At 40.1% G+C, this 22489-nt stretch overlaps 6 protein-coding genes across 6 annotated transcripts; all 6 read left to right on the top strand.

Moving 5' to 3' along the window:
• Nucleotides 1-987: 987 nt before the first annotated feature.
• Nucleotides 988-4530, top strand: TM35_000261590 (uncharacterized protein; the record flags this gene model as incomplete). The annotated part of the gene is made up of 1 exon (XM_029027896.1): nt 988-4530. The coding sequence occupies one exon, from the start codon at nt 988-990 to the stop codon at nt 4528-4530; it is 3543 nt and encodes a 1180-aa protein (XP_028880773.1).
• A 919-nt stretch (nt 4531-5449) lies between these two features.
• On the top strand, nt 5450-8125 carry TM35_000261580 (uncharacterized protein; the record flags this gene model as incomplete). Its single annotated transcript, XM_029027895.1, has 1 exon — nt 5450-8125. One exon carries the CDS (start codon nt 5450-5452, stop codon nt 8123-8125), a length of 2676 nt encoding a protein of 891 aa, XP_028880772.1.
• A 515-nt stretch (nt 8126-8640) lies between these two features.
• On the top strand, nt 8641-12066 carry TM35_000261570 (uncharacterized protein; the record flags this gene model as incomplete). Its single annotated transcript, XM_029027894.1, has 1 exon — nt 8641-12066. One exon carries the CDS (start codon nt 8641-8643, stop codon nt 12064-12066), a length of 3426 nt encoding a protein of 1141 aa, XP_028880771.1.
• A 293-nt stretch (nt 12067-12359) lies between these two features.
• On the top strand, nt 12360-14009 carry TM35_000261560 (uncharacterized protein; the record flags this gene model as incomplete). Its single annotated transcript, XM_029027893.1, has 1 exon — nt 12360-14009. The coding sequence occupies one exon, from the start codon at nt 12360-12362 to the stop codon at nt 14007-14009; it is 1650 nt and encodes a 549-aa protein (XP_028880770.1).
• Nucleotides 14010-14497: 488 nt separating this feature from the next.
• On the top strand, nt 14498-18283 carry TM35_000261550 (uncharacterized protein; the record flags this gene model as incomplete). The annotated part of the gene is made up of 1 exon (XM_029027892.1): nt 14498-18283. The coding sequence occupies one exon, from the start codon at nt 14498-14500 to the stop codon at nt 18281-18283; it is 3786 nt and encodes a 1261-aa protein (XP_028880769.1).
• Nucleotides 18284-21055: 2772 nt separating this feature from the next.
• Nucleotides 21056-22489, top strand: TM35_000261540 (uncharacterized protein; the record flags this gene model as incomplete). The annotated part of the gene is made up of 1 exon (XM_029027891.1): nt 21056-22489. A coding segment is annotated over one exon (1434 nt), but the record flags the coding sequence as incomplete, so codon positions are not given.

Below are 22489 nucleotides of genomic sequence, written 5' to 3'. Positions count from 1 at the left end.
CTTTTTACGTCTCTTATATAGCTTTTTTCGCTGAAAATATTGTTAGTAACCGAGAGGGAAAAAAACAAAAAAAAAAACATGATCAAAACACTTCTTGCTTGTGGAAAAATTTATACCACGATTAGTAATGAATGCTGCTAAAGGATAATCATATGGGGAATACAGGATTTTATTAATAAGATGGGAACAAGAAATACACATGGGGATTGTTAAATGATGGTAATATTTATGAGTTTGAGTGTATAAATTATTATTGTATCTATCTATCTATCTATTTATCGTTATCTATTGTATATCTATATATCTATGTATCTATACATTTATCAATATATACAGATTGATAGATGGATGGATCTATTGATTGGTAGATATAGATAGAGATAGAGAGAGGGAGAAAGAGAAAGATATGGAGTGATGGTAATGGAAGAGGCACACTTATTTCAACTAAGTTATTATTATTATTTTTTTCTTTTTCTTTTAAATTCAATGTCTACCATAACTATTAAACCTTGCGTTTCTTTCCCTCATGAATTATCTCTTCACCTACAAACAAACACACCCACACATGCATGTATGCATACAAACATACATATGTATACATGTGCACACGTACTTATATATGTATAGTCACATCTGTATTTGTGTGAATTGAAAGGCAACGAGTTTGTTTTGCAAACGTGTGTGAAAATAAACAAAACACACATACGTATAAAAACAGGAAAAAAAAAACCATTGCATTGCAGTAGGCTACAGAAGGGAAGGGGCCGTATATAAAGAAAGAGAGAGGGAGAGGGAGATCAATAGAAAAACAACACACACATACACACAAAAGGAGAAATACGGACACAAAGAGAAAACGGAAAAGAAAAAGAAACAAAAGCAGAGAAAGAGAGGGATAGAGGAATATACATATATATATATATAGAGAGAGAGAGAGAGAGAGAGGACAAACTGTAGTGAGGATTATCTTGGTACCAATCAATCACAATGGGTGCAGTGCCGAGCCGTGAGTCTCTGCAGCGTGGTCTCTGCCCAATCCCAAACTACGGACAGCGACAACAAATTATTTTAATTCCCCTCACAAAAGAGTTTTTTCCATCGGCCGATTGTCCACTGATGGAACAGTTCTGCGAGGCCAGAAATGACCCATTCGTGCGTTACTACCACTGCTATGGGGAGGACCTCACACCCAATTCCAACAATCATGATAATAATAATAATGATAATAACAAGAAGAAGAAGAAGGACGAGAAGAAGAAAGAAGATTGTGAGTGTGCGATGGATGAATGGTCTGCGGAGACGTTCCCATCATCTACATGCACACCGGCGGCACTCTACGATGCGTATGTCTGCCGTGCGGGTGAGTCGCAGCTCTTCGATACGGATCAGGCCATGTTCACATCTTATGCAGAGAACCCACAGCAACTGCGGCCCATCCCATGTGCTGTTGCCTTTGCCTATCATCCTGGAGGTACTCCTCATTCCACTACTACTACTACAGGGCCGGTGTTGGGATGTGGGAATAATAACACACAGGATAATCACGAGGATGGAGATATACCGCATGGAGTGGCTGGTGATGATGGGGAGGGGAGTGTGCGTAGTGTGGGGGCAGCACAGGAGAATCATCCCTCTTCTTCTTCCACACATGCTGTTGTGCATAATGGTTCTGTGGTGCGGGGATGTGTGGATGTGTGTGGCTGGCGGGTACATGTAGTGGGTTTCTTTGGGGATGTGAGTGCTCTCCACCCGGCGAGTCCAACAACTACTACTACTACACCTACTAGGAACAATAATAATAATAACAACAACATTAATGAATCTGTGATGCGACTGCAGATGTTTATTAGTAAATCTGTAGGGGATCACAACTGCATGCATGTACTCTACGCCGCACTTTACACCTACGTTATACAGTGGCGAGAGGCCGCAATGAACGCTCTGAGAGAGTGTAGATCTCTCTCAGAGACCATCACACAGGAAGAAAGTTCTCCAACTTCCTTATCGGATACAGCTGTTACACTTAAAACACTAAATGAGATTGAGATTGAGAATGAGAATGAGAATAATAATAATGATGATGATGATGATGATGAAATGACATGGCCACCATTGTGTGATGTAATTACAACCTGCCGACGGAGTAATGTTCCTATGTTGTGTTTCCAACGTAGTGTTCGTGCTATGTTTATGGGCATGGGTATTGTCTCTGAGGATGTGCGGAATACTTCCCTTAGTGAGATGGATAATGTCTCAACATCCTTAGAGGCAAATAACACCACCACACTCCATGAACAGAGTGCCGTATCCAAATCTGCCCCACTGGGAATATCTCGTAGTGATGGAAGTGAGGAAGAAACAAGAGTTCATTACAACACAACAGATGGAGGTGCTCTTGAAGAGAAGTTTATGACCATGTGGCTTGAAGATAATATTCTCTTTGCACGTATTCCGGAAGAGGTTGCAAGTTCTGCGGTTCACTACGTTGTAGATTGCATCTCTCGCAATGAACACCCATTAGGTGTATTGCAAACCAAACTCTCCCAACATCCTTCTCCTCCTCCTCTCGTAGGATCATATGAAATAGGTATACGTCAATCGACATCCCATGCAGAGAATGGGAACTCTAGTCATAGTTCTAATATTAATAATACTACTACTACTGCTACTACCATTACTACTAATACTAGTATGGGTTTAACAGGGAATGATATTGTGAATGAGCGGGCCTTTAAGGTGGTAAAAGGAACATGTACGGTTCGTATTGCTGTTCCACAATTCCCAGATGAGTTAGTGGTTGTGGAATCATGGCCAGAAGAAGGTATTAGTGTATCTGAACTCAAAGCATTAGCCTGTAAACATATGAATACACATCTTTACTGGGTAGTGGGGGTCTCTGAGGCGGCACAGCGAACGGCGGCGGCCACATTTGCTGCATGGAAGTCCAATGAAATGCCTATTGAAATAAGTAACACACATACCGAGTCCATTGTGAAAACAACTGACTCTATCACATCAACAACGATGATAATGACGATGTCTGTTGGGGAATCACTACATCTTGTGGCATTTTCATCCAAGACGGAAGAACAGAATCCAAGATGCCCATCTTCATCACCAACCACCAACCCTCAACACAAACCCAAACAAAATAAAGAAAAGGAAGAAGAAGAAGAACAACAACAACAACATCAAAAACAACAACAAGAGGGGATATTAGAACGTGGCCGGTTTCCACTGGAGGAACTCCTCTTAGCGGAACTTCGCAACACAAGCAAACAGGCCCGTGAGGCGGATGTACACGCTCCTAATTGGGTACGCTGCAGTGATAAAGCGAGAACACACGCCGGCGTACAGGTGCCAACACCACCAGCGGATTCCACAGATATTTCAGAAACGCAGGCATTTATGGCGGCTGTGGCCCAACTTGTTGGGGATGGCCCGTTGTGTCTATGGCGAGTTCCACTCACTACTGGGGCTGTGCGTGTGATTGCCGTTACACCAAAGTTTGTGCGACCAACGCGGAAGAAGCGGATACGGCGAAGACCCGCACATCAACGTACACATAATAATACTACTACTAATACTACCAATAATAATACTACTAATAATAATACTAATAATAATAATACTAATAATACTAATACTAATACTAATCATAGTAATAGTAATAAGAAGAAGAATGATGATAATACATTGTTTACAACAATGGATAGGATGGACGCAGCACAGGAATTAAGTTTGATCAGGGAACATGCTATTAAGGAACAAATAAGACATATACCATCACCACCTTTGTCACACCAACAAAATCTTCATATCCGAGTAAAAAGTGATCATATCCATTCAGGTTTCACTGCACCATTTTTGGGATTAAGTATGAAAGCAAAAAATGCGTTCCCCACTCCCACTTTTGGGGATAATCTGACTGAACAACAATCCAACGATGCCACAGGAGGTGATTATCATAAGCGTAGTTTAACACAGGTATCTTGCGTCTCTTCCACTTTTTCCTCTCATGCACCTCCGTGGGATGGAACGGTGAACTTTTGGCCTTCATCAGGGACGAATGATCAAATGTGTTTTTCACCAACCACACTCCCCTGTCCAACGGGCAACTTATCTTTATCCCCACAACAACTTAGGATACAACCCTTTGAAAATACAATGGATCACCGTATCAATGGTGTATTCTGTTTGGGTGATCAAAGCCTTAGCAGTCACTTTGACATGGGAAGTCCTTCTCACGCTAATGGTGGATTTAATGATTTTAATGCATTTTTAATTTCTTCGAGAAGTGGAACTCCCTCAGAACGTGATGGACGCGCTAATGGAGCTATTAACGTTACGGTTCATCATGGAAGACCACACTACCGTACTCCAAGTTCAATTAATTTTAGCGATACCGCAAGTAACCATGATGGTAGTACCGCAAAAGGACATACAACAACAAATACGACAAAGCCTCAATCTTTATATGGCGATACATTTCGTCTTGATTGGAGAAGATCTAAACAACAAGATGATTGAGAAGTCTTGTATCGGATTTATTATTGCTTTGGGTTATACCCACTTGTGCTTAGTTGCTTTGAATGTGCATGTTAACATTCACAGGAATATATAGTATATATATATATATAAGATGTAAGATGTTAAATTACCTACTGTAGTATAGTATCTTTTTACCTCAATAAACATTTGACATTTGACAATTTTTTTTCTTTTTCTTTTATTTTTTTCTTTTTCTTTTTATTTTTATTTTATTTTTTTGGAATAACACTGGAGGGGCTTCCAGTGAGCGTAAATACAGGAAGAAAGAGAAAAAAAAGAAAAACCGTTGAAGAGAAAACAAAAAAAAAGGTGACTCTGAAGGCATAGTAAGACATCCTGGACGTTTTTTTCTTCTTTAACACATTACAATACATAAACTTAGACACTGGCACACACACATACATACATACACAGTGCCAAAATAATATATATATATAGGTATATATTGGACGGTAGAGTAAGAAGGAAGAGAGTGTACTTTTTCTCGTAACAGCAACAACAACAACAGAAAGAAAAAAACAAACAAACGGGAAATAGTCTTTCTCATTACTGTACTTTACGATACAAACGTTTTGATCACTTGGTTACACTCGCAAGGCATATCAGGGCGAAGAAAGTTAGCGGCAAGAAGAACATAGATAATAACATATTAGGAGCCTATTTTCTCACTTGAAGTCTCAGAGGAGTCAGATCATAATTTTTTAAAAATACACTGACTCATCCTCACTCCCAAAACAAACACAAAAAAAGAACACAACAAAGTAAACCAAATAAAATTGTGCACATTATATATTTAGATTCATAAATAAAATACAAAGCCAACCCAAAGTAATAATAAAAGAAAAAAAAAAGATAAGGTAATTCTACAGATTCTCTTGAAATATTAGTGACTAAAAGTATGGGTGCTGTACCGAGTCGAGAGACCCATAAACGAGGATTGTTTGTACTTCAAACACCTCAATCTGCTGCTTATGGGGGTAGCAAAAAGCAAGGTATTGTATTAATTCCTCTAACCAAGGAATTTTTTCCATCACCTGATTGTCCATTATTTATGCAGTTCCATAAGGCTCGCTGTGATGCAGGGGTAAACTACTACTTCCGCTCTCCTGGAAACCCTGGTGATTTAAGTAGAATACCTGATACTGGAAATGATGAAAATGAGTCCTCTTATCCCTCACGGGAGACACTATACCGTGGTGTTGTGGAGCGTGTGGAGGAGATGCTATTCGACACAGATGAGGAAATGCGTCAGGCACATGAGTGTATTCTGGAATCCCCTCCATTAGAATCAAGTAATGTGAGGAAACGAGTATTACCTATTTTATGCGCGGTGGCGTTTCGTTATGATCCTGCTAAATTATCACAACATAGCAATAACCAAAGTGGTAGCAATTTTCCACATTTACAGGCTGCTATAGAGCAAGGAGTTCTTCTTTGTGGTTCTATTGTGAACATTGTAGGGTGTTTTGGGTTTGTGCCGATGGAAGAAGAGGGAGCAAAGGTTGCGGCTGCTGCTGCTGTTGCGGCTGCTGCTGCGGTTGGTCAAAGTAACACTATGAGTGGAGGAAATCAAACATATCATTCTGTAAAATCACTTTTAATACCCTCATCACGGGATGGATCGCTTCTCTCTGGTCCTCACAGTTCACTACGATCTCCTCCATTGACCTCCCCACTGCAATCTTTACGCGGACAACATGAGGATCCCAATGTTCGTTCTGCACACCATCCGCGCTTTGCGAATCGGCATACAGCATCACGTGGATCTTCCTTTGCATCAACACCCTCTTACGATCCTCATCTACCGCGTCCACAGACTACACTTGGAGGAACAGGAACAAATATTTATTTACAAGGAGTAGGTGGGGAAAACTATGATCATTTCGCTTCACTTCCTCCTCCTGTGGCAGCTCCACTTGCAGCTATTGTTTTTCTTACAAAATCTGCAGGAGAACAAAATCTCAGTCGGGTAACTTTTATAGCGGCATGTACTTATTATAATCAGTTAATTGATGCTGGGGTGATAGAACGTCCTCCGACACAAGTAACTCACTCACCCTATTGTCCTAAAGGATATATGCCACCTCTGGATACCTTTAGTTTCTCTTCTCTTATGACGAATGTTCCTATTCTCTCCTTTGTATATGAGATGCGCTGCCGATGGGAACACCTTGGGCTTCTATCTAACCCTACTAGTGGGCAACACTCACGAACAAGCTCATTAAACAGTTCTTCTTTTCCCCCAGCTGTTGGTACTACTATTCCTCCTGCACATGCACTCCCCATGGATATGGAAATGTGGATTACGGATGATACTATGTTTCATGGTCGTATTGGAAAAGGATTGGCAGAACGTCTCTGTTATTCTCTTGCTGAACGACCAGAAGTTCTTGCACGGCGTGTAGAGCCACCATCAAGTGATGGTTCATTCTGGCGTTTCCGTGGTCTTGTGGACCGTAATCATCCCCCACCACTTCCCCTTAGTGAAGGTGGTGAAACCCCTGTGGATGAGTCAGATGTATATATCATGGGTGCTGTTGTGATGGAGGGATTCGACGAGGGCGATGTGCTGCGCTTTGACAGCGAACGTCATGTGTGGATGGCGGACCGCAGTATTCCACTGGATGCCGTGATACTTGCGGCGATGCGACCACACTGCAAAGCGGCACGTGAGGCCCCACCAGATGATCCTGGTTGGGTAACTGTGGAAGCGCAAACATCAACACAAAAGAAGAAAGAGGAAGAGGAAGAGGAAGAAGAACAAGAAGAACAAGAAGAGGAAGACGAGGAACGTAATAATAATGATAATGATGATGATGACGAGGAGAAGGAGGAGGAGGAGGGGGAGGAAAGAGAGGGCGGCAGTGGAAGCATGCAAATAAGAGGAAAAAAAGAAAAACGTATTCATGTGCGGAAAGGAAATTTTTATATCTACCGATTTCAATTAAATGGAAAGGAATATTACCACGGTACAGTGCCAGACTTTGCGAACCCTAATAAGAAAGGAGCCCAACAATCACTAATTTCATCCTATACTCCAGATAAAAGTACTGGAAATTCTAAAGGGGGAAATTCTAATGATGAGAACTGTTTAAAAGAGGGTCTACAAAATGACGAAGGTACAAAAAAGGAAACGACAAAATCTGGAGGAGGACTTCCTTCTATTACCTCTGCTCTCTTTTCTCTCGTTCCTGATAACTCGGCTACAAATGATACTAAAAATGGTGTGACGTACGTACCCAATCGAGTTAAATCAGCAGCTGTCGATACAGCAAGGCGATGGATGGGAACATTATATAACTATGCAATGGGATCTCGACAGACAGATACAACATCTCCAGTGGGTAATAATAATACAGTTCCTGTGATGGCACCAGCCTCACGCTCACCACAGAATCCAACCTCACCCGGTATTTCAACACCTGTAGCGAGACGTCAACCAACTTTTGTGCAGGTTGGGCAAGCTGCAACAGCAGAGAACGCATCGGGTCAAGAAGAAGGTAATAAAAGAACTGGATTAGTTAAGCGATTTATTCATGAAACTCAATTTGTGTGGGACTGGCGTCGCTCCTAGAAAGACGAAGAATAATTTTGTTTCTGCTTTTTTTTTCTATATATAATGTTTTTTTTTTTTTTTTTGCACATATATGCTTTAACTGAATACAAATTATCTATTATTTATCTATTGCTTGCTTCTTAGTGGACAGAGATGGAAAGAAATGGAAGTACCACTTCTCCTTTAATGCTTTTCAGGGTATTTAAAGAGATCGTATTATTAGAGATCGTGCTTGATAGCGGTGTTCTTCTTTTTTTTTTTGTCTCCCTTCGTGCTGTCCATGAATTTATTTTAATAATCTTTTTTCCCAAGTGAATCACTTTCAGTTTGAGGAGAACCAGATTGAATTGACGATACTGGAATAAAAATTGACAAATTGCTTTCCTTCATCTTGACAAATCTATCAATATGCTTCTTTTTATTTTTATTTTATCTTTTTATTTTTCTTTCTTTCTTGTAGGTTGTCTTTGGGGGGTTTCTTTAGGGGCCAGCGTTTCTCTCCTCTCTCTCTCTCTGTGTATTTGTCTGCAACTATGGCTGAAGTACCAGGGGCCATTCCCATTCTTGGAGAGATTGTTGAGCGAACAGTTGTGGAAGGCACAGATGTTATGGTTGATGCTACTTCCAACAGCAGGAATAACACAGGCGGTTATTCTTCACTTCGTCCTATTCAGGCCACAGTTGGAAGGGCTTTTCCATCACCGCACCCCAACCGTTTTTACGGTCAGCAGAAGAAGAATGGACATTCTCAACAAGTGAAGGAAACTATTTCTATAAATACTACTAGTACTACTACTATAACCAGTGCTGCTGCTGGTGGTAGTGTTAATGATTCTGTTGGATTTACTGCTCATGTGCAGCCGATACCAAATAATAGTGAAAATTCTACAGGGATGGGTTTAGGCGAATGTACTGGAGTTATGACTTCAATGGTGCATCAACATCAATGGGAACCAAAGGAATTTGATGATTTGGAAAGAGGTTACTACACTGTTCCACTTGCTTCTAGTGTGAGTGAGACTTCAACTACACAAAATCTCTCTAATGTGATTCAAGGTGAAGCTTACGTGGAGCTACTTCTTAAATTTCTTCGCAGTACCGTTCGCAAGCATCGAGAGTGTGCTACAACCGCTTTAAGAGCACGACTCTTGATAGACCCAAAATTAAGAGAACGCTGTGCGTTTGGTCCTGGTTGCGCACAGTTGGTGCGTCTCATCATCACAGAAATATCTGCTGGACATATTGTTCCATGTACAATGGCTGCGGAATGCCTTATTTTACTCTTTTACGATGCCGCTGGAGAAATAACGGAGGCCGTTGGTGAGATTGGTACACCTCCAACAGATGCCTCTACCACAACTAGTACTGCTCCTACTGGTGTTGCATCCACATCTGAAAACGATAAAGATATTCGATATGATGAGTCTTCCTTTGCAGAGCTTTCGGAATGGATGCGGAGTGGTGAAGAGAGGGCGAGAGCACTGGAACAATTAGGATTAACAGGTGTTGTGATAGACGCACTGCCGTTACTTCCCCCGCAGCTTGCCGCCCGTCTTTTGCTTGGTAGTGGAGTACTTCTGTTGCCATCTGTGGCTATTCGTGTAGCGTCAGATCCACGTTTTGCACACTTTGTAAATGAACGAATGGGAAGTGTGGTGCTTGGAAAGATAAGACTTGAGGAAGTAACAGAGGAATTACTGCTACTGCGTCGTATTTTACATATAAGAGAAGCATGTACGGCTTTGCTTCCGTTACTACATGAGACATTTGTACTCTTTCTCCGTTATGTGTGTGCTGTGCCTGTTTCGGAGATTCACTCTATTTCTGAAGTGATTGCTTGCCTTTCGGCATTCCTTATACTTCGAGCTTTGATGCGACAAGGTCTTTTTGGTGTTTTCTATGATATCAGTGATGCACTTTTGCCTTCTAAAGGAGTAGGGGTATGTATTCCAGCTGAGATGTGGCTTCTCATGACGGCTGGTACTCATTATGATGATGATAATGATGATGATAATCGTAATAGTAATAGTAATAATACTGGATCAACACAACACATGTCATCATCACAAACTATGACGAGATTTGGTGGGGAATTAGCCCGTGATGCGATCTCTGCTATTTCGACGCACATTGAAGTTGTTGAGAGATGTGTAGTGGATGAGGCTTCAGTAGGGAATTGTGCCTCATTACTTACCGCATTGACATCTATGCATTACTTAGCAACCTATTTCACTGTTTATGGAGGTTTAGAAGAGGTAATGATATTACTTGGATCGGCAACAGAGACAAAGCGTACTGTACAACAGCTGATGGCGAAGAGTGTTCTCACATCAGAAGGTTTGCAACGTGCTTTTATTCGATTAAGCAATAATCAAAATAGGAACTTATCTTCTTCTCCCTCTTCTAATACTATTACTACTACTACTACTACTACTACTAATATACAGTATTGCGGTGTACTTGAGACTAAGGCCTTTCAAGAGTCTTGCTGGGCTTCACTAACACATGCTCGAGTTCGTCTGGCTGCAGCAGTGGGATCAGATCTCACCTTCTTTGGAACGGAGTGTGATGCCATAATGGGTTATCTTGCTGCTTTGGCTCTTAGTTTCGAAGATAAATGCATGCATCTCAGACAAGTAATTGGTCATCTCCTTCCAGATGAATTATGTACAATGATTGAGATTGTTCAGTTTATGCATCAACAGGCACATACCGTATCGGATGGAAAAGAGCAGAGATACAAACGTGAGGCATATATTGCAGAAATATTCGTCTTGCATAGTATCGCATTAACGAAACACGGTATGGACGCTGCTAGTAAAATCATAAAGTCTATTCTTGGAATTCCTGATAATGTCGATCTAAGTATGGATCAAGCACAAACACAAACACCACTAGCAACAACAACAACAACAACAACAACAACAACAACAACAAAAGAAAAAGAAGAAACATTCATATCACCATATCTAGTTGAATTAGGGATGAGTTTATGCCGTGCGGTGGTACAAAGTCAATGGCCATGGTTTCTTTTTCCACTTTATGATGAGGAGTTTATCAACAAGTCCGCATGGAGTGCTTGGCTACAGAGGACCCTTGGAGTACATCAACGTATGAAATATCTCTTACAATGGGATTTGATTCTATGCCACCTGCTAAAATGGGGAGTTTCACATCGTGAGATAGTGCGGGATTGGCAAAATCCTTCAAAAAATAATAATAATAATAATAATAATAATAATAATAATAATAATAATAATAATAATAATAATAACGATAAGAACGCCATGAGAGATGATAACGATCACTATGCTCTTTTAAATCTCTTGGAAACCTTATACGCTGGGGTATTACCACAGGCAGGCGTGGGCCTCAGTGCCTCTGCCTCCGAGACACTAAAGGCTCTCACGGCCTACGCCTCTCCACATGCGGAGGAGTCCATGACTCAATCTCTCTTTGAGGCCTTAACCATCACGGCCACAGCCGCTGATCCATCAGTAGTAGTTGCCATTGTTCGACTACTTTCTCATACAATTCTTGAAGGAAATGCGTATTCATGTAGTGAAATTCATTTGGATACTTCTGAGGTGCAATCATCTTTTAGAGGTGAGGGACTATTGAAACGATGGGCGGCAACAGGACGTTTGAGTGATGCCGCACCTAAACGAGGTGTTGTAGAGTGGGATTTGGAAAATTTTGTGGAGTTACTCTTATTATTACAATCACAGGAAATGATAACAATGCCGTGTGATGACTCTACTGTGTGTATAGAGAATGGGAATGCTATTTCAATGCTGCGACTGTTGGTGGAGGGAATTGCGGTGGAGTATTTGCAACAACACCAGCCACTCTCTGCGTTTGAGCGTGAGGTGTTAACGCAAACAAGGGAGGAGGCATCATGGTGGCCGGCGTGCTTGTGTGAGGAGAATCTTGGTGGATCCCACTGTATTTCACACTGAGGAATAATAATAATAAAAAAAGGAAAAAAAAAAAACAGAAAAGAAGAAAAGGAAAGAAATAACAAACAAGAAAAGAGAGAGAGAGAGAGAGAGATGGTGGGGAGAGAAATAAAGGAGACTTTCAAGACTTTTATGATTTGAATGAGAGGTAGAAAGCGAAAGAAACAAAAAAAAAAAAAGAAAGGAAAAAAATTATGCCTTATTATCCTTTTGGTTCTTATATTCCGGAATTTCTTTCTTTCCTTTTCTTTTTCTTTCACTATCTATTATGAATCCTATTAAATAGGAATACAATGTGTGTATGTGGTTTATTTCGTCCTGTAAAAGCATTACGGTTTGTGTGGAAGCAAAGTTACAAGGATCTTCTTCCCCCTGTTACTATCCCTACTTATGTATGTGGACAACGACGTCTGCCCAACACTAGTGTAGGCAAAATCAACAGTAAAAGCAGCAGCAGTAATACTAATAATAATAATAATAATAATAATAATAATAATCATCATCATCATAATAACAGTAGTGGTGTACCAGTGGTAGTGGAGAGTCCATCTGATGCTGCTGGGATTCTTACATTTTTAACGGATTCAACTGAAGCAGCAGTTTCTTCACTGCATGATGTTGCACAATCAACACACAAACTCTCCTACACAGACCGGTGCTGTGTGCTTGACAATTTATCTACATTACTAACTGAAAATTCAGAACTACTTGCCTCATCAGAAGCACTGGTCACTGGAATGTGCTTGCGTGATGCACGGCGTTCCATTCAAGACGCTGTGAAATTTATCGTATCTTGTAGACAACGTTTACAAACACATAAAATGATATCAAATAATACAGATGTTGATATAGCGTACGTAGATGATGTACTCTGCACGCTTGGATATACAGATAGTATGACACATAACGAAGATGCGTGTTTGGCATTATGTTTCAGTGCGGCAAACTTTCCACTTCAGTGGGGGATGGAATTAGTGGCCGCAGCCATTACTCGTGGAAGTACAGCGGTGTGGATACCATCACTTGAAGCTCCTTTATCGGCTCTTTGGCTTATACATCTCCTTTCACAAGAACAGAAGAAGAATAGGAGTAAGGATACAGAGACATTTCCACATGAGGCTTTAAGTATCATTTTATGCCGTGGTGATCAAGTTGTGAGGAATTTTATTCCTCAACTTAATGAAAACCAGAGAGTGATAGGATTGACAAATGGCTTTGGGTATAATGAGATAAACTGTAATTCAGGTTCATCTAAAATACCATCAGGATCAAATGATACAAACATAATGCAGAGATGCAGATGGCACCATCGAATGTCAAAATCCTCAATAGCCATTGTGGGATTAAATCACAACATTCCATCATCATCATCATCATCATTATCATTATCAATAACAACATCATTGGATGTTCAACAGATTGCGAAGCGTATTTGCCATGATGCATTCCACTGCAATGGACGTACATTACATCCCCTCCATCTCGTCTTTATTCCACAGGAACACATACTCTCCGTGCTGCGCGGTATCGTTCAGCATATACGCCAATTACGTGTGGGCCACAGTCTTGATCCCGCTGTGGATATTGGGCCACTGCCCGGCGCAGCACATCTTAACGCTATGAAGTCTGCTGTAGAGATGGCTGTCTGTTGTAGTGATGTGCATCTTCAACAGGTGTGCGGTGGATTTGAGTTGGCCATGCCAGCTGGGTTTTTCTGCACACCTTGTGTATTGTACGGGACCGTAGCGAATGTCCATACCGCAGCAGAGAGTGAAAATGCTATTCGTGTAATGTGTGTAAATATGGCGAAGATACGTTCAGAGTTGAATCCATACGGTGGAGGACCTCTGTTAGTTGTCTGTGGTTACAACCCACAAGAACAACAAGAAGGACTTGAGTTGGTACTTCATGACACCACAGAGTATGTGATTCATTACTGGTGAGAAGGTAATGCAGTGTACTTATTATCCACTTTATTTGTTTCTCATACATGTTTTTTTTTCTTTTTTTTTTTTACATTTCACCCTTTTTTCTATATATTTTGTTGTTGTTATTGGTTCTCTCTTTGTGGTTAATATGTGTTTTTTTTTTGTTTTGTTTTCGTTGCTGATATGATTTTATTGTTTGAACTCAGTCCCTCTCTGTTTTTTTTTTCTTTTGCTGATTTTCTTCTTAGACCGGAAAACAAGAACAATAACGACAAAAAAAAAATAAAGGGACAACAAGTATTAATAAAGGAAAACGAAATAGCCTTAGCAGATTAAAGGAAGAAAAACGGATTATATATTATTTCTGCTCCTTGGAAGAGGCAGTTGATTCTGTTATCAAAATTATTACTGATATTATTAGTGTCTTTTTTATTTTATTTTATTTTAATTATTTTGGTTTGATATTCCTCAGTAGATTTATTCCCCCTTAAAATAATAAATTAATGGGATTAGCTCCATCCCGTCGTCTGCTTTACTCTGGCAGTGATGCCCCGCTATGGTTTGTCAGTGCTCCTTCTGAACTCTGTGCGAATGAAAAGCATCGAGAACAGGATAATGGTCACACCTCTGCAGTGAAAGAATGTGTTTTGGCATCAACTGATACAAACTTACCACCTCCTTCCTTTTCGCAGCTGCGTCTGGTGCCTCTTATTAAACGTTACTTTCCATCATCCGATAGTGTTTTGTTCAAACAGTTATTAGAGGCCCGTAAACATCAACACCCTCGCTACCATTTCCTATGCAAACAGTTTTTACCACCTACAGCATATATTGACCCCACAGCCCATTACTATGATCTGGAACTACGGGAATCTGAAAAGGAATCTGTGGGAAATGAGGTATATGAAACCATATTACCGGCGACTAAGGCGCCATTTTCTTCTGCAGATGTTATGTATGAATTATTGGTGGAGAACACGGAGAGGATTCTTTTTGATAATGAAGAAGAACTTAAAGAAGCAATGCAAGCCAATATAGATGAATCTTATAATAATAATAATAATAATAATAATAATACTACTTCTAATAATGTTTCTGGTGGAAAATCCAATAGTGGTAAACACCGACGTATTCGTCCTGTGCCATGTGCTGTTCTCATACTACGCTGCCATGGTCCTGCTGTACAGGTATGGAATAATAACATTGCGTCCTTTGGTTTAGCGAATGCCGTAGAGGCAATGTCTCTTTCTCCTAGAGGACGAGATGCGACCGTTGTAGTAGAGGATGGACGTTCTTGGCTTGTATGGGAAATGAATGGAGTAAAGATGAGTGGTTGTATGGGAGGTTTTTACGGTTGTTGGACATTGGATGAACTTCTTCACTGTGGGAATCATGAAGATATGATTAAAAGCCCTAAATCTAAAATGATTTCTTCTTTTCCATACTCTTCTACAGGACCTTTTGGTCTTGTTGAGAGTAGTCTCATCGTTTCAGGATGTGTAGAACGTGATGTTGGAGAGCGTGAACAACCACATGCTTGGGTAGCCGCTTGTCGAGCTTTTTCGAATACCATAATAGAATCATTTCCGAATTCTCAATTACATCAAAATAATCAACATCAAATTCCACTACACCCTGTTTCTATGTTGAGGCAACTTGATCTAAGTTTTATTCCACTGCTTTCAAATATACCTCAGATGCAGTTATGTAGACAGGTACATCTCTTCATGAACATTATGGTGGATTTGGCACCAGAGATCCCAACACTGGCTAAACTCCAGATGCTACTTCGAGAACGTAATAACAAACAAGTTTCTGGAGATTCACGTACAATACCTTTTCAAGGAGATCTCAACAAGGAATATATTTTGGAAGCAGCAAATAATACTGTGTCTGGAGTACAAAGATATGGGGGAGATGAAAAACAAATGAATACGGAAGAATCTAATAAAGGGAATGGTGTACCATCACTGACACTACCTTCATCATCTTTTATATCACTGCAGGAAAAAGGAATTTGCAGTTACATTGCTGATGGTGCTGTGGTGTTGCGCCTTTCTAATGACAGAGTGGTTGAAGCATTACAAAAGTTATCATGTATCCCACTAAGTGATAGTACCGAAAGTATTGTGATGGCTCTTACTTCACGGGTACCACCACCATTACAGTACCGGGGTGAGCTTCGTCCTCCTAACGCGTATGATATGTGTAAAGAAAAGCTTTCCGGTGTGGTTCGTCGAGCAGAACCCTATGCTTCTGAAAGTCTTCTTCTTTCGTGGAGTCAGTTACAATCTCAGGATGTGTTTTCAGTAGGTCGTGAATTTGATGGTGTTCCATTTTCTTTTCTCATTGCCCCTGAATTACCACCAGATTTTACAGGAGGAGACGGAGGAGGCGGTGATAGGTCTAATTTGGGTACACAATGTCCTGTACCTCAGAAAAATCCAAAGCATTCAGCTTGTTCAGGACCTTTAAAAGTACCAAATATCTCTGTGTCATTTGGAGACTTAATTCGATGTGATCTTGTGAATGGTTGTTGGTATATTGATCGACAACTACATGCAGAGGATGTGGCATTATCTTGGATGCGACGTGTGGCTGGAAAGGCGCGTGAGTCAAGAGATTTGGATGAACATTGGTTGCGGTTTCCACAACAAGAGGGCGAAATAATGGATGAGGGAAATGAGAAGAACAGTGAAACAAGTAGTAATATAAAAGGGGTGATGGTACGTCTTGGACGCTTTCGGCCATGGCATGTGCAGCATGATGGTTATTCTTATTTTCATTGTATTACTCTGCGTGGAACTGGTCCACCACCAACAGATGCTGCTGCTGCTGTTACTACTGGTGTTGGGAAATCAACCGATCAAGGTGCAGAGGCATTTGTAAATGCTGGTACACCACGAGCACCTAAAAAGAAGAAGGGCAACACTACCACTACCAATACCACTACTACAATACCAGCCACGGCAGCAATAGCAAGAACAACAACAACAACAGGAGGAGGAGGAGGAAATTCAACAGGGACGTCAAGAACAACAGATATGATAGGCAACCGATATCCTACTTTTGATGGTGGAGCTATGGATAGGTACATGGACTCTTCATCATCGGCCCCAGTAAACTACTACCCCATGGACCGTCGAATGCCCCCCAGTCCACAGAATCCACCGACACTCCCTCTCTTCCACCGCCCACCGTCCTTCCGGCAGTCTCAATCGATGCCGTACCCGGCGGCGGTGGGGTCGGAGTCGCGGGAGGAGCCCACCCTCACCGTCTCCCGGCTGGTGGAGGGGTGGGGGACCTTCGAGATGGAGCGGGTGCCCAGCCAGTGCAGCAGCCCCAGTGCCCTCGGCCCCCGCTCCCATTCCCTGCATCTCCATCCACCCTCGCTGCCCTCCCCCGCCGGCACGCAACTCGGCGGGTGGGATACACCGGGCGGTGGCTCCCCCGCCGCCCCCGCCGCTCTCAGTCGCCCGTCCTTCTCATGGCGTGGATACTCCCCGCAGAAACCGGGAGGGACACCCACCTATAATAGTGCAGCTCCACACGTCTCTTGGCGTGTGCCGAGTCCATTCACCGTCTCCGCAGCCTCTACGATGAGTTATCCCTCCACGCGAGGGTCTCACATTGGACCAGTGCCATTCAAAATAGCACGGGTTCCAGTTTTGAATCATACAAGTATTACTGCAGGGTCACAGCCTTTGGTGAATGCGATGGAGAGCCCAGCATATTCAGGTATTAGTGTGGGTTCATTTGGTGGGGAACATGTGGGATTTGCAGTGACACCACCTCCAATTGCGAATTTGTCATCTATGGATATGGGACACTTGCCATCGTGTGAAGCACGTACTGCTCGTCCATCAGATAACCGCAGCAGAGACCAGAAACGTAAAATTATAGTTTCCATCAGTGATGTTGAAGTGAGAAGTAACAATAACAGCGATGAGAATGACGACAATGGTAGGAGTAGCGGAGGTACACAAAACAACAACAACAACATAAATCAGTATGACAGCAGTGGCAGCAATAATAATAATAGTAATAATAATGGTAATAATATTACTCTAACCAATAAGTTTTACCGTGAGAGACAGGGATCCACTGTATCAATCCCTGAATATGAATTGGAAAGAAGCAGACGTTCACCATATGATGCGCTTCGAAACAGTTCACCGGAGTCAAATCTATCGCTTGCATCCTCACCACATTCAGGAGTACGTTTGTACAAAAATAACCAACAACAATACCGCTGGAATCCTTACGGTTCACAACCCTCTGAAGAATGAGCCAAAAGAAAAAAGAAAAAAAAAATGGACAAGCAAGCATAGTAGAATAATATCAAAGATATTGAGTATTTCTCTGACGTATATTGTAACAGAAAAAAAAATCGATATGACCATTTGTGAGGCAAAAGAAAACAAAACAAAAAAGAAAAGAATGAGAAATGGTACTATTATTCTCATATATTGCTGTCAATAGTCAAATATAAGAAAGAGAGGTTTTATTTACTGAAAGAACAAAATAAAGAAAAAGAAAAAAAACAAAAAACGGGGTGGTACACTGTTGAATATTGGTAGAATGCCGTGGCATGGGGATCCTAGTGTGGACAACTGGATATATAAAGAAAAACAAACAAACAAAGAAAGAAACAAAGAACGAAGTGACAGACCACCAAGGTAAGAATTGGATGAGTCTTATATGAGTATGTGTCTCTTGAAGTAGAAGGGAATCGAGCGAAAAAAAGTAATTCTCAACGAAATATATAAGGTTTAATATATTGTTTTACTCTTCTTCTTCTTGTTCTTCTTCTTGTTCTTTTTATTATCATTGTTCTTCTTGTTATTGTTGTTCCATTCACATATTACTCACCAGATATATTATCTACATACATATGGTTATATACCTCTATGCATGAGAATATTTGCGTACGGTACTTTTTTTTTTTCTTCTTTTTCGCACTCAATTTACATTTCCCCCCAAAGAGTGTAAATAGATTATCTGAGTCTATGAAGGGTGATGCATTTCATAGATTTATATTTGTTATTCCTATCTCTCTGTTTTTCTTTTTTCTGTCACTTTATATTACCCCTTTTATTACTTTTCCAAACTGTTATTATTGTTATTATTATTGTTATCTTTACTCTGGCTTATGTCTTTTTTTTCGTTCTGTTTTCATTATCTGGGGGTTCCTAACTTCTACTATTTTTCCTGATAATGTATTGAGGGTAATCCAATCCTCGGTAAAATCATCTTAATTTTTCAACCTTGACAATAAGTGAATAGTGAGAGAGGGAGAGGCAGTAGTAAAAGTAGTAGTACTAATCGTACTGGTAAGATGATGACCACCGCAACAGCCTTTAGTAATGGAAATATAGATAGATACGGGATATGAATACTGTTTCTCTCTTTATTCCTACCCCAAGTAGGAAAGGATAATGTTTTTTTTTTTCCCCCCCTTTTTTTTCCTCTCTCTCTGTGTGTGTGTGTGTTCCCTCTTTTGCTGCTTCTGCAGTATGATGCCTAACTTCTACAACAATGTCTTTTTTTTTGTTTTTTTTTCGTTTCTTTTTTTCTTTTTTTTTTTTGTTTTCCCACACTCCAACCTTTCTGTTTGACTATGTGCGTTTATTATGGATGCCTTTGTTTAGTCGTTATTTTTGTTTTCCTTCTTTAATTCGTTTTTTCTCTTTTTTTTTTCTACTTTTTTTCCTCCAGTATATATACAATATATATATATATATATATATAATCTTTCTTTGAGGACGGAAAGAAACATATATGCATGCAACGGCATGCACTTTTATTAGTATTGTTGTTATTCTTTTTATTATTTACTTCAATGATAGTGTTCTTGTTTTAATTTCTATGTGATGATGAAGAAGAAGAAAGGAAAAATAAGAAACCACGAGTTTGAAAAGAATACTTTAGGTGAGTTTAACCACACTACAAAATAAAAAGAGGACTAAAAAAGAAATTGCATATATATGTGGTTATTTGCCTCTAAATTTCTTTTTCCAGTTTCTCCCTTTCTCTCCCTTTCTATTTATCTATCTGTCTTTATCTTTCTTTATCTATTTGTTTCTATTCATATATATATATATATATATATATATATCTTGTATATATTAACAGTGTCATACTTGCTGTATGACTGCTTCTACTTTTGTGTATTCTGTGAGAAATAAATCTATCTCTTTGAACCTTTTTTCCTTCTTTTTTTCTTTCTTTCTTTCCTTGTAGTTATTTTTCACATCGTGGTCTGTAAACACAAAGGGGCACCGAGTAGGGGGATTCCTTCATACTAACCCCTTCAAAGAAGAAAAAAGACGAGAACAAAGGAAGGAGGCATAAGAGAAGAAAAAAGAGAAGAAAGTTAAACATACAACCACAAGAAGGAGAATAACAAAATCAAAAATAAAAAAAAAAGAAGGTGAAATCAAACAAAACGACTCAAGGTGTATCCTTACAGCTACTGTTAGATTCATTTTCACAGAAAAAAAAAATATTTTTATATATTCCTATATATATATTTATTTATTTCCCTCTTTTTTCGTCCCCCCATTATCCTATCAGAGGGATTAAAAAAAAAAAGAAAAAAAAGAACGTCCCTTCTCCTCATCAAAATATCCTTTTAGAAGTTTAAAGAAAGAAAAAAGAAAGAGAGGAAAGGGAAAAAAAAAGAAAGTATATATATATATATACGCGTACGTAAACACTTCACAACTATACATACGTGGTTTACTGCAACACTGCAGATTTTTCTCGAGGTAGAGGGATCGGGATCAGTATAGCACTTATAAGAAGGGATTATTTATAAATAAGTACAACGACCTGAACGGGTACGTCCACGTGTAAACAAGAAAAAAGAGAAAGAAAAGAAAGAAAGAACCAAACAGAGAAAAAGAGCGAAAAAAAAAAAACAAAAGGGCACAAACCAAACACGATCAGTAGACCAAAGAAAAAAACAAAAAGAAAAGAAAAGAAAAGAAGGGGAAATCCAAACAAAACAAAAACAAAAAAACAAAGAAGAAAAAAAGAAAGAAAAGAAACGAGTATTTATGGGCGCCTTACCGAGTAGAGAGACACAACGGCGTGGGTTGTACAGTCACCGTCATGGGCGGAATAGACGAAACGAAGTCGTTCTTGTTCCCCTCACCGCCGAGTTCTTCCCGGATGCCCACTGTCCATTGTTTGAACGTCTTTTCCAAGCCCGGCATCACCGCACGGCGAAATATTATTATCGTTCGGTGCGGCCCACCAGCAGTGATTGGGAATCGGATTACTACTGCCAGACCACCGCACATGCCTACAATCTAGACTTAAATGACCCAGAGGGGGTAAACAAGGATGGTCTCTTTGAGACTTCCTTTGCTGACAGTATTGAGGGATTATATCATCGTCTGGTGCGAGAGACGGAATATTGTTTATGTGAAACCGATGAGGAATTGCGGCAACGATATATGGAACAATTAAAACAACAACGAGAGGAATATCAACATGGGAGTTATTATGAGTCATCTGGTTTTCCTGGTGGGGTAAAGGAAGAGGGTTTTAATGTTGGTTCCAATGCCTATCTCTCTGGATACAGAGATGCGATGGGATATGTGAAATGGAAAGAAAAACACACATATAAAAATTCTGGTGGAACACATGTAACTTCACCAGCTGCTTTTTATCTTCGTCCAGTTCCATGTGCCATTCTTTCACGTTTTGATCCTAATAAACCAGCTTCAGAAGAAGGAGTGGAATTTCTAGGATCCACTGTAAAAGTACTTGGAATGTTTGGTTTATTTCCTGCTACTATCCCCGTTAAAGTAAATGGGGAAACAGTTGAACAGCATATGTTGAAAACCACCATGTTTGTGGATAAGGATGTTGGAGATCAAATTCTTGGAAATGTTGTGATGCTTGGAGTACATATGTATGTTCGACAATGTATGGAAGCCCGTATACGAGCAACGGATATCCCAATGTTGCCCATTATACTTCGTGCACCTATATCTAATATCCCCATGTTACAATTTGTACGGGAAATGCGTGTTCGACTTCAGACATTACTGGATGCGGGTATACCAAGAAAGAATACACGATCTATGTATAGTGGTCTTAATGCTGGAAGTTGTAATTCTCTCTCTGGTGGGGATTCCACAGACGTTCATGATAATAATAATAATAATAATAATAATAATAATAATAATAATAATAATAATAATAATAATACTAATACTACTAATACTACTATGGGATGGCAAGAGGATATTGGGTTTCTCTTTGAAGAAGATATACCAAGTGGAATTTCTGAGAAGGAATTATTTATGGAACCTTCCGAACTCAAATGGTTAAAGAATCATCCCAATCAAAATACTAATCCAGATGGTGTATTGCCTATTCTTATGATGTCTGGCGTAAATGTACAGACCACACCACTGAAACATCCTTTGCTATTCAGTATGACACATGTACGTGTTCCAGCGTGGGCAACAGAGAGTGCT

Source organism: Trypanosoma theileri (assembly GCF_002087225.1).
Source record: "Trypanosoma theileri isolate Edinburgh chromosome Unknown TM35_Tth_26_V1, whole genome shotgun sequence".
NCBI lineage: Eukaryota > Euglenozoa > Kinetoplastea > Trypanosomatida > Trypanosomatidae > Trypanosoma > Trypanosoma theileri.
Note: the sequence above shows the minus strand (reverse complement) of the source record. Positions and strands in the feature narration are given on the sequence as shown.